Raw genomic sequence first — 13,448 nt, 5'->3', positions numbered from 1 at the left:
AGAAGAGGTGAAAAACAACCAGGGTAGGAGCAGGCTGCTTAATACAGCCTTGGGAGGATCTCTGTGAGTCACTGGAAGGCTCTAGGCTGAAATTCAAATAGTGAAAAAGAGTCAGACACGAAAAATATCATGTAGCAAAAACTTCCAAATATGAGGAACAGCAAGAGCAACAGCCTTCATATGAAAAATGGAGACAGCTGGGTGCAGGCATGGGCGTGGCAATGAGGGCAGGCACCTTTAGTCCAGCACTCGGGAGGCAGAGGCAGGGGGATCTCTTTGAGTTTGAAGCCAGCCTGGTCTACACAGTGGATTCCAGGACAGCCAGGGCTACACAGTAAGAAGCTTTCTCTATAAATAAACAAACATAGCAGAGAAAAAGGAAGGCAGGTATGGCTGAGGCTTGCTTGTGAAGGCAAACGTGCTAACTAGCACAGAAGAAGCAGGCAGAGCCAAGCAGCCCAAGGACTCCTGTGGCAGACAGGAGCTTTGCTGGTAACAGACACTTTGTTGCTTTTACTTTCATTCTTGTTTTCTGTCTAGCAATGGTTACCTTAAAGAACTGAAATGTATGAATATTTAAAAGTTACATCAGGTAATTCGTATATGGTAAAGAAGAGATGACCTAGGCTCTACTCTCTGTATCATCAGGCTTTCTATTCGCCCAAGAGGCAATACTGCAACAGTTTTAATGAGGTTTATTATAAACAGGTTAAATTCATTTAAAGACAAACACACTGTCTTTTTAAAATGATCATATCCAAATTTACTTAAATATGTACATTAGCATATACATTACACATACAAATGTGTATATTTTAATTTTAAATTTTATGTTCTTGTTTGCATATGCCACATGTGTGCTGGTATCTTCTAGAGCTGTAGTTACTTCAGGTACATGAGCTGCCCAGTGCAGGTGCTGGGAACCAAACTCCACTGGAAGAGCAGGAAATGCTCTTGACTGCTGAGCCAGTTCTCCAGCCTCCACATGTGCATGCTTTTAAATGTATTAAATATGCATATATTTAACATAAATGCTCATAAAACACATCCATGATATACTTTTAACACATTAAATAGTAATATACTGTTTCAAATTTGCTCCTTTCCACTTAATGTCTTGTAACTATTTATTCTTCCTAAAAGATGTGTATGAACCTAGAGAATATCAAAGACTAACCATTCTACTAATGGGAAAGATTACCAATTGTTAAAAACATGATAACTCAGTTCAATTTCTAACACTAAAATTTTACAATATACACACATAAATACACATCATCAAACAAAATAAAAATACACTATGTTAAAAGTAATTTTGTATCTAGGCATCATACACAAAAACAAAATAAAAATTTGTGTTAAAAGTAATTTTGTAGCTATGCATCTAAAGATTTCACATAAGAATGCAGAAGGGGGGTTGGGGATTTAGCTCAGTGATAGAGTGCTTGCCTAGCAAGCGCAAGGCCCTGGGTTCGGTCCCCAGCTCCGAAAAAAAGAAAAAGAAAAAGGAAAAAAAAAAAGAATGCAGAAGGCTGGTGAGCTGGCTCAGCAAATAAAAGTACTTGTGGGAAAGTCTGAGTCTGAGCTAAAAAATGGAAAGAACAGACTCTACAAAGTTGCTCCACATTCTCCATGTGTGTATTGTGGTGTGTACACACCCACACGCACACCCACACACAATAAAGTAAACAGAAAATTTAAATAACACAAATCTAAAATAGAAAATATAAACAGTGATTAATGAAATAAGTTTACAGATGTTTGGAGAGAGTCGTGGTGGCACATGCCTGAATTCAGCACTCAAGATGAGGCATAATGACCTTGAATCCAAAGCCAGCCTGGGCTACATAAGCCCATGTCTCAAAGGAAAGTGAGACCTGCAGTGCGCACACTTGTGGCAGTTTACTAGTGTCACATCAGCATGGTTTTTAGATTACACGTGTGTGTTGGTTACTCTGAGTCCCACTGGCTTTCCCCTTCTGAGTTTTCTTCAGATATCTGACACACAAGCGAAATTTTCACCTAAGTCAGTTATTAAAATTTTATATATTACTTCTAGAATTTGAAATAATTATTTAATAGACCTTGATATTTTTTTAGTCTTGTTAGTTAAAATGAAAAGCACTGGTTATAAATAACTATCATAGCCCTAAAGGAAATAGCTGAAACAATTAGTAATCTCCCCCATGTTCTTTTCATAAAGATTTCAAAATAAATCTAAGGTTATGCATAGGATGTGGGTTTACTCTGGGAGTAGTATTACAGAAGGTCTGTGGTATTAGCAGGGTCATGACACAACACAGGTTGCTTAATCTCAGAAGCAAGTGTACAGCTTACATTTAAAAGTATTTTATGTTACAGCCACAGAGAAAAAACTCAATAAAAGAGGTTGGAGTACACAGAGGCAGAGCTAGGCTCTGTCCCTGTTCAAAACCACTTGGCTCTACAGAATACTTTCAAGAAGCTGCCTCTTACCTATTTTAAAGGTTAAATAACATTTTATGGCTATATTATGAAACGAGGCTCAACGGTCAGAGAGGCCACAATATTGACTTACAGCATAGCTAGAATTGTTATGTTCTAATTCGTTATTCTCAACTCATCTATTAAGGGAAAGGTCTTATGCACTGTAGCTGCACTGAATGGCTGCAAGACCTTGACAGGTAGCACCCGAGTGAAGTGATGCTGAAATGGAGAACAACTACTAACTTTAACAAGTTATTCCTGGCTTATAACTCAATCCCAAAGACAGGTAGCAGCCTGGCTAATGAATGAAGTAATACTGAAACATCAAGAACAACCACTAACTTTAATAAGCTATTACTGATTTATAACTCAGTCCCAAGGAAAAAAAAGTTAATCAGAACAGTAAATGTGGTAAGTGGTAACCTCTCCATGACTTTGAGGTGACTCATTTGAAACATCTAAAAACAAATCACACTAATCTCGTGTGCAACTGATGAATCCTCAAAACAGTTTCCTGTCATTTAAAGTCATGAGCACAAAGTTTGAATAGTCTTTTTAGTAACCTGAAGAAAATGAAAACACATTTGAGTATCTATAAGATATACGTTCTGAAAAGTACAGAAGGGAGAAAAGAAGTCAGAGTTACTTTTCTAGCATTTTTTTCATGCAAAGTTTGACTTAGAAAGAGAAACACATACTAGAAGTTTAAAGTGACACTTCTGACAACTCAGGACAAATATGCACATGAAAAGATCAGCCCTAGACTAAAAGCTAGAAAATGTCTCTTATAAATTGTAGTTTAGCTGGGAGTAAATTACTATTGTTACAGATATTTTTAAATCTACATAATCTGAGTTTCTAAACACTATGAAGTCATATAATTTACATTAGACGTTATCTGGAATAATCTTAAGTTTAAAGAAAAATTGAGCAGGTATTTCCATGTAATAGTCATGTAGCAGTCACTTTCCCCATCAGCCTCTTACATTCTTTGGCTATGTTTGTAAAGATTCAGGAACCAGTTTGTAAAGAACCAGGAACACATAATTATGAACTCAGATCTTTATACTGTCTCCAGGCCTGACAATCCCCACCCCCTTTTCTGTTGTAAACATTGACCTGAGACATAGTAACAATTTATTTACGTCTTTAGGCTCCTCTGGCTGTGACAGTTTCTCAGATTTGTATTTTTTTTCCCATGGCTTTGAGCTATGCTAGTCAAGTATTTGCAGATTTCTACAACAGAATCTGGGTACAGGAAGAAGATCCTAAAATGCCACATACAAATCCTAATGACAAGACAGCAAGCAAGGTGAAATACTCCCTATACCCAGCTATCTATGTTGAGAGAGTTACAAACTAGCTGTTTCTGCATTTTAAAATGCCCAAAGTAAAAGTCCTAAAAGACAAATACTTTATAATTTAAGGAAGTTGTTCAAAAGGGAAACAATAAATATACTTTGAGGATCAGATGGAATCTTCTCAGACAAAAAGAAGTTTGTCAGCCATAACACAACATATAAATTATCACCCACTGTGTAACTATTAATTTAGGAAGCTGGAAAGTACAAATCAATTACGAAGTTTTATGGTAAATTCCATAATTCAGAAATCATACTGTAATTTCACACTATTAAAAGGATTAAAATTTAAAGGTGGCAGTAAGACCTTATCACTTCCTTTCTATCTCTGTCAAAAGTGCACGCTGCTCAGGGCACACTGATTTAAACCTAGATCCCACATTCTCTGTCAGAACAGAATTGTGAGTGGGCGTTTCCTAAGCCAAGAGTGGTTGGGGTATTGCCCATCTGAGGCATCCCTAGAGGTTATCTGTTGGGCAAACTAGAAAATGTGGGTAAATGTTACTAAGTACCAGGAAAAGAGCCAAAGTTGGGTTTGAGTAGACCCATACCATTTTAAATGAAAACTTTCCGTTATTTGTAACATAGAAATACAAACCTAAAGGATCACTTAGGACACAGTTTAACGTGGTTTTGATTAGACAACATGCTTTTTTTTTTTTTTAATCAACAAAATACAAACTCAGTTCCATGGCTAAGAATTGGGAAGCATGGTTTAATTTTCACCTATTTTCCTCAATGGAGCTAAAATGAACTTTTCTATGCCTTATCCCACTGATTCTATATATTGTCAATGTAAAAACAGTTCAGACAACATTTGGATCCACTGAGCAGGGGAAACACCAACAGGAGGAAAAGTGACTTTTGCCATTTCCCACTACTCCAAAAATGACACATTCTTACATGCATTATTCTAAACGAGGTTTAATTTGAGCATTTTTTATAGGCTAAATGATATACTCAAAACCTTTCAGTGATTTTCCATGTTTCTCAGAGAAAAGCCAAAGTTCTTAGGTTCCATGTAACAGGTCCTATTTATTTCTCAGACTTTCTCCTCCCTTATCTGATGCCGCCCAGAGACCACTCCATTTGCTCACTCTGGAAAGGCCGACATGTCCTTACTCTTTCCAGTGCATGCTTTGCCCATATCTGCCTGTCTTACTTTGTTCCTTATTATTTTTAAGTGTATGTCTGTGCGTGCGTGTGTGCATGCGTGCGTGTGTGTGTGTACAGAGGTCAGCAGTGTCAGGGTCCTCTGGAAGAGCAGCCTGCACTCTTTACCACTGAGTTCTCCAGCCTTGCATGCCTGTCTTCAAAGCCTTGTTTAAATGTCCCTTCCAAGGAGCCTTGCCTGGTCACATTAATAAAGGAGCAGCAGTCTTATCTCAGCACCTTCCTTTTCTTCTATTCTTTCACCGTGACTTTCATCATCTAAACTACACTCCATGGGAGTCACTGATACTGTTCGTCAAACTCTTCTGCTTGCCACTGACTAAATAAGGAGATAAGTTTGAGTTGCTTACTAATCCAGCTAGTGATCTGAACACTAACATGTGTATCACAGACATGCCATAAATCTTGGCTAAACTGAAGTCAATACCCACTTAGATTCATAATTTAACCTGCTTTTCATATCTTTTAGATGGGAATAACATTTAAGATCAAAACAGCATTTCAAGAAATAAACGGCCTCACTTGCATTTTAATAAATATGAATGTTTTGACTATCTGTATATGTTGATGTTAGAAATAGTGAAACCAAGTAACAGTTCTTCCTCACAATGAACTTCATACAAAAAAGCTGAAAACCGTGTACCGACCCTGGTGTGGGACGGCATAAGGAGCTGCAGAGGGCGCTGCCGGAAGCACAGGCGCATGGCTGGGGCTGGCCGTGCCTCACCACTCACACTGATGGCTTTGTCAGAGGAGGCCGTGTGACAGCCCATGGCACCCAAGGAAAGGAAGTCATCAAGTTGGAAGGGAAGGAAGCTGAGAACAAGAACTTCTCTGATGGGAAAGGAACAGAGAGGCTGTAAGCAGTGAGCGGTGCAAGCGAAGGAGTTATTATTAACTAAAGGAGACAGTCAGTCTACGAGGAAGACAGCTTACCTGCCCTGGCAGAGGACTCTAATACTAATGAACAATGTTTTAAATGAAAGGAATTAAAGTGTAGGTTCCATCATAAATAGCAATTCACTTTTAAATCTTCTCTATCTCAGTTTCTCCAAACATAAGGATATGAGTCAATTCCTGCTTTAGATGGTTGCTCTGAAGACTAAACTAAGGAGATGGAAACACTGCTGGGCATGCTGTGTCCAGAAGTGCTGGCTACTAGTATTTTTGTTATTGGTATGCTGGAATAATTAAAGTTGCCAGTATGAAAAATGTTTCTAAAAGCAATAAGTCCATAAACAAAACGTTGAAACAGTGTTTTATATAGCACAAAAATTAGCTTGCTTAGCTCGAGGGATCCATACTGTTCTCTGGTCTCTGCTGGCACTGGCATGGACATGTATACACACTTTTGTAAGTAGCAAAAATAAAAATTAAAAAAAAAATCAAGGAGTTGGGTGGAGGGCCTGGTATTCTGGTTAATGCCTATGATCCCCGCCCAGGATCAGGAGTTCAAGACCATCCTCTAGTGAATGGGGAGGACCGAGGATTCAACAGTGGCAGAGTATTTGCCTAGCAAGCTTGAGGCCCAAGATTTAATCCCTAATACAGACAGCAGAGGGAAAGAGGAGGAGAGGGACGGGAAGAAAGACAAAGAAGAGACTAGGTAGGAAAAAGTACAAAATCCCTGTGTGCTATTGCTCAGCAGGGTACCTGCAGAAAATAAAAATAGTCTGTGTACTTTCCAAACCTAAAGGAATGACACTCAGCATCTTCACCAAAAGAAAGAACATGTGTTGAGGGGAGTGAAGTCAGCCTGTGATGACAACAGTCAGAATGTGGAGGCCTGGGATCCCGAGTTTTAATTACAATCTGAGGCTTCTGAGACCCTATCACAAAATGAACAAATAAGTATGTGAGAAAACAGATGTGTCTGACCTGATTTCAACAATATACAGAGTACAGCATTCAGTATGGAAGCATGAAAGAGTACTCCATGAATATATTCAATTATGCTTTTATGAACACATTTACTTTAAAACTGTAAATAGACAAAGCAGCTTCAGGTAAAGTAATTAAGCTGGAGTGCTGAGGGCTGGAGAGATGGTGCAGCAGCTGAAAGCACTCGGCGCTCCCTGCGCCTGCAGAAGGCCCTCGCTCATTCAGGCTGGAACTCACACCCGGGAAGAACACCACCCTGCCTGACTCCCCTTCCTCTGCTGTGGGGCAGGCATGAGGCAGGATGCGGTGCACATCCACACATGCAAGCACAGTGCTCATGCACACGGAGGCTTTTCTTTCTTTTTTCCAAGACGGGGATGTTATTAGGATGGAGTCTGAAGCCGCTTCTGCTGGACACCTGCAAGCCCCGCTGCCTGGAGGCTGAACCAGGAGCGTCCAGAGTCTGCGGCCATCTGGGAAAACAGCCGGACCCTGTCTCATCTCAGTTTAAAATGAGCCGAGAATAGCCTAACTTCATGACAGATGGTGCAGAGTGCACATGGCCCTGGGTAAATCCTTAGCATGGCAGGCAGGCAGGCAGGCAGGCAGGCAGATATATGATAGATCAATGATAGATGGATACTCATAACTACACCAAAAAGCATGCTTAAATTATGAATAATAGATGACATAGTCCAAAGTAAAATCAGGGTCTATAACAATATGAGTTACTATACCAAGACTTTGAAAAAGTTTAGTTTGTGAGACCCTAACAAACGCGGAGCCTGGTGCTATGTCTTCCGCTGGAATCCAGAGGCGGGAAGATGGCGGGGTTTCAGGTCGGCCAGGCTTCAGAGCACCACCTGGGAGCACTGATCTGCAGAGATTGTTGTAAGATATAGACTCATAGTCCCCTAGTGGAACTTGAGAATGGTCTGACATATTTCCACAACTATGACAACTGTGAATTATCTGAAGTGTAATATTTTATAACGAAAAAGAGTTTCAAATTTAAACAAAAACAATTTAAGAGGCTGATTTACAGATGTATCTCTGTAGTAGCTCATGCTGGCCTTCAACTTTCAATCTTCCTGTTCTGTCTTCAGAGTGCTAGAACTGCTGTCTGTGGATCTAACCTACATTAAATAAATGTTGAGCTACTGAGACATTTACTGAAAACGTTCTTTCTAAGTGAATTACCAGCAAGTCAGATCAAGAGCACATACGCCTCAGTCCTGAAGGGCTAGGAAACTGCCTCAAAAGTAGAAGGCACAGAAAGTTAAAGAAGACAACGGTGTGCAGAGGGCCACAAAAATTTGGAAGGATGTGAGGGCCCTGCCCTGGCAGGACAGTCTGGAGACAAGTGGGCAGAGTTGCATGTGGGATGGAGACATGGTGCTGAAGGCCACAGTGGACACAGGAGTCTGAGTGATGGCAAAAGGACAGGATTTCATGCTAGGAGTTCTGACACGATTGGGCAGGGAAACGCAACTGACAAACACTTCTGTCAAACAAAGGTAGCTCTACTAAGTGTAGGAAAGTTATCTCCAGTTGAGGCTGAGAAAAAAAAAAAAAACCTGATGGGAGATTACTGACTTAAACGCTGGGAAGACTCAAAAAAGAGGCCTGTTTTTCCTTTTGTAGTGCTAGGTCCATACAGCAGGTAAAATACTGGAGGGACGGCTCAGAGGTTAGAGCACCGACTGCTCTTCCAGAGTCCTGAGTTCAATTCCCAGTAACCACATGGTGGCTCACAACCATCTGTAATGGGATGGGATGGGATCCTATGCCCTCTTCTGGTGTGTCTGAAGACAGCTACAGTGTACTCATATACATAAAAATAAATAAATATTAAAAAATATTGGCAAGGGGGCTGGAGATATGGCTCAGCGGTTAAGAGCACCGACTGCTCTTCCAGAGGTCCTGAGTTCAATTCCCAGCAAACACATGGTGGCTCACAACCATCTGTCATGGGATCTGATGCCCTCTTCGGGTGTATCTGAAGACAGCAACAGTGTGCTTATATATAATAAATGAATAAATCTTTAAAAAAAATATTGTCAAGGAACTATAAGGTGCACAATGCTGGCTACTGAAGCTGAACACTTGCACCTCTGGCACGCATTATGGAGGGTAAGAAAGAAGTATCTGACGTTACTCCAGGGTTCAGTGTTCTCAGTGTGGTCATAAATAGTCTAGAAATCAGGACTCAAGACACGAAGAAACAAACTTTGGGATGAAGTAGGAAAAAAACTGACTTCACTCACACCCCACCCCAGATTTACCTGTGGACAAGCTTCTGGAGGACTTTCTTGATCGATGATTGAATGGCAAGGCCCAGCTCACTGTGAGTGGTAGTCCTGCGTGCTCTAAGAAAGCAGGCTGGGTGAGCCATGGGGAGTAACCCTATGCATACATGGTGCTCCTTAGTGGCTTCTGCTTCAGGTCCTACCTGAGTTCTGGCCCTGAGTTCCATGGATGACAAGCTAAGCTGTATGAACCCTGCCCATGCTGCTCCTGCTCACGGTGCTTATCACAGTCACTAAGACACCAGTCAGAGAAGCAAGCCTGGAATACTATCCTCATACAGGATGCTAACTTCTTCATCCTAGGTTATAAATTAAAAACATACAAATCGGATGTGTGGCCAGGACGGGGCTCAGCAGATAGGAGCATTTCCTGCTACTGTAGTGGACTGAGGTTCAGCTCTCAGCACCCACACGGTGACTCAACCATCTCTAGTTCCAATTTCAGGGGATCCAATACCCTCTTCTGACTTCCATGGACACTACACATACACGGCACACAGACATAAATGCAGGGAAATACTCATAGAAATAAAATCACAAGCATTGGTACTTCCAATGCTAGGGGATCCAACACACTGCTGTGACCTCTTCAGGGACGACAGAGTTCACAGATGTATACATGCAGATAAAATACTCAAACACATAAAACAAAACACAACAAAAATAAACCTTAGGGGGAAAAGGAGAATATCAAAATTACTTTGAGGGTGGAGGGTGGGGCAGAAGTTCAGTACATGGCCCAGCCTGATATCAAACTTGTAATCTCCTGCTTTAGCCTCTCAAGTGATGGGAGCAAATTCTCTTTTTTAAATAGAACTGACAGTGTGGAGACATGATAAAGTATTATTCAAGATGGACTGAGAACTGTAACAAAAACAAAGCCCAAGTTCTATGCTAAGATTTTGGACTTAAAAAAAAAAAAAAAAAACTAAACCTTTTGTGCATCAAAAACAACCACCTGTGGGGATCTGAAACTCTTTTGTGGGTTCTGTGCCTACTGCATGCACATGGTATACGGACATAAATGTAGGCTAAAGACTATACACATAAAATAAAAATAAATCTTAAAAAAGTGCCCCACAGAAGGAAAAACTGGAATTCTTGTGCTCTGAATTAAGGATATAAAATGATATGTGTTACAGAAAATAGAATTGCAATTCAAAAAAAAAAAACAGAAATACTGTCTGACACAGGAGTTGTAGATAATTCACAGAGCTGAATGCAGGAGTATAGGGGGTATGTACACATCTCTGATCACAGCAGCACTGTTCATAGCAGCAAAGGTGGATGGATGATGAATGGATGGATGGATGATGCACTGTAGTAGGCACAGGCAACAAAGGATGCACTCAGCTTTGAAAGGCGTGCACTGCATTCATGAACCTAACAACTTCATGCTAAGGGAAACTAGCCTGTCAAGGATGTTTTGTGATCCTGACAGATCCCTAGAGTGGTCAAATTCAGAGAGATAAGACACCAACACTATGATGGTGAATGCTGGGGCTATGAAAGGGAGGAATGTCAAGTTAGGATTTAATGAGTTTCATGCAGGAAATGAAAAAGTTCTAGATGGTACTGGTGGTCATACAACAGCATAGACATTCTTAATGTCATGGAATAGTAAATTTTAAAAGTTTTATGTTACGAATAAATAAAAATGCCCCCCAAGGCTGAGGACATTTATTAATAGGTAGAGCACTTACCACTCAACTCTGGGGGAACCAAAGTTCAGATTCTCAGCACCTACATAAATGTCAGCTAAGCATGGCAGCTGCCTGCAATGCTAGCACTCAGGAGGCAGAGACAAGGGACCGCTGGAGTAAGCTAGCTGGCAAGACTAAGCAAATTAGCGAGAAACCCTGCCTCAGGAAATACAGTGACAGCAATGGAGAAAGACACCCAGTTTCCATCTCTGGTCTCCACATGACTCCCCACCCTCACACGCACAAAAGCACCCTGAAGCAGATTAACGTTGACAGTAGAACCACAGCCATCAGGAGGCACATGCAGAGAGGAGCTACTCTGGTGTGTGGGAAGGAAGGACGGACCCACCACTCCACATCACTTGCACATCATACCTGGATCTCAAGCTCAGCAATGTGCTGCTGTAATTCGGCGACGGCAGCTATGCTATCAGCTTCCCGGAGCCTCACAGCCATGACTTCTTCCTTATTCTACAGCAGCAAATAAGACATAGCAACAAAACAGTTCAGTTCGAAGCTGAGCATTTTCGGACTTTACAAAATATTAAGATATATAAACTGCAACATCAGTATTACCTTGCAGTGTCTGAGGCAGCCAGGTATAAACAACCACGACCAACAGGATGAACCAACTTATAAATGCCCACTTATCAACTCAAAGCCAACTTATAAATGCCCACTTATCAACTCAAAGCCAACTTATAAATGGCCATTTATCAATTCAAAGCAGGTTCGGCCTCCAGATGAACCTGGTAAAATTTATGAGAAAACTTTTGGGATTTAGGTGTTCTGGGTTGTGAAAGGGGATTATAGGCTTTTACTATTTAAAGTGAGAATATTCAAATTCATTTGTAGAGTAAAAATAATGTGAACACAAACACTATCCAGATACTTTATATAAATGAAAATAAAATGAGCTTAAAGATCATTCACAAACAAATCATAAGCTTTTTAAAAAGATTCATTCATCTTATGTATGTGAGTACACTGTAGCTGTCTTCAGACACACCACAAGAGGGCATCAGATCCCATTACAGATGGTTGTGAGCCACCATGTGGGTGCTGGGAATTGAACTCAGGACCTCTGGAAGAGCAGTCGGTGCTCTTAACCGCTGAGCCATCTCTCCAGCCCCCAAATCATAAGCTTTAATCATAAAAAACTTAATGAAAATGAATCTACTTATATAGCAAAGGGACTGCCTTCCTTGAAAAGTTACAGTTGTTATGGAATTGTTACACTCTAACAAAGGGAACAGGAAGTACTAGGTGCTAAAATGACAATTTATACACTAACATGTATTATCAGGATCTGCAAAGGCAGTAGAGAAGACTGAATCAAGCAGAGCTCACATACGGGGCATTTCAGAGCTAGTGTCCTTGGTATACTTTACATGAATGATAAATAAAAACTTAGAGAAAAATCCTGTATCCATATGCTGAGTCTACCATTCTGAGTCTTTATCCATTACTTAGAAAAACTCAAAACAAATATCTTAATTGAACACTTTAGTTTGCTAACAGGTAAATATAGTATTAAATTCAGAACCACTGTTACCAAAATGTTTAAAGAAAACTGACATCCACACAGAGAATCTATTGACGATGAATCGGCAAGGGCAATGTGGCATTATAGTCTACCAGTTATCACAAGTCACAGGGATGTAACCTCAGTGTGCACTACATTATTTCTAAATGAATCCAGCTCCATTTTTGAAAAAGGACAATTCTTGAGATAGTACAATTCTACTGCTGCCTACAGATTTCTTCAGTCTAAATTCTAAAGGGCATGAATATTTACTAGGATGTAATTTCATCTCTGGATTTCAGTGACACTGATAAACCACTCAAGCTTCACTCTTGGTTTTTAATGACACCAGAGTCAGTTGATGGAATTACAGCTTTATATGTACCTCCAAAAGTCTTAATTTTCAAAGAATAAGGCAGCTTGAGTACATAAGGGCATCGTTCCTACTGTCTGCTAAAGAGTTTAGTACTTCCTGTTAAAGTATCATGACTTCCCTTCAGGAGTCTGCACTTTTCAGTGATTTCTCACACACACTTGTGCTCTATTCTTCACCCGATGGCCCCAGCCAATTGTCCTAAAGCTACTTACATTCCTTTCATAAAAAAGGAATTTATTTTAAATGCAATTTAGTTTAAAAGATTAACAGAAATTGTACTAATTTTTCTTAACCCACCTGCCACACACACTTCTCTTGCTCTCTGTTACGCAAAGATATTAGCAGTAACTGCCTGCTAATATGATGAATCAAGGGAGGAGTTTCAACCTGTGCACTTACCTGCATTTTCAGGTGAGTCATCACAAGCTAGATTTTAAAGGGATGCTCGTCAAAAGGCACATCACAAAGGAGCATTAGTAACTGCCAATGCAGACACAAACTTAACCAAGGCTAAGGCTGAAATGAGGTTCTTCCCTGAAACTCACCCTCTGAACAAAATGGGCTAACCTGTCTGAGAACAACCACTGAAACAAGATCAGGAAAAAAGAAGCAAAATGTAACCTGGGTGTGGTGCATGCCTGTGATCCAAGCAAT

At 40.3% G+C, this 13,448-nt stretch overlaps 1 protein-coding gene across 12 annotated transcripts in view; it reads right to left on the bottom strand.

The window, feature by feature from the left end:
• The window catches only part of Evi5 (ecotropic viral integration site 5), a 146,070-nt gene that overhangs the window by 36,337 nt on the left and 96,285 nt on the right, over positions 1 to 13,448 (bottom strand). For all 12 annotated transcript variants that reach the window (XM_006250525.5, NM_001271410.1, XM_006250523.4 and 9 more), the window contains one exon: positions 11,269 to 11,364. In XM_006250525.5, coding sequence (XP_006250587.1) covers positions 11,269 to 11,364 — 96 coding nt within the window. The remainder of the gene's footprint in view (positions 1 to 11,268; positions 11,365 to 13,448) is intronic.

The sequence above is a fragment of the Rattus norvegicus genome, chromosome 14 (genome assembly GCF_036323735.1).
Source record: "Rattus norvegicus strain BN/NHsdMcwi chromosome 14, GRCr8, whole genome shotgun sequence".
Taxonomy (NCBI): domain Eukaryota; kingdom Metazoa; phylum Chordata; class Mammalia; order Rodentia; family Muridae; genus Rattus; species Rattus norvegicus.
Note: the sequence above shows the minus strand (reverse complement) of the source record. Positions and strands in the feature narration are given on the sequence as shown.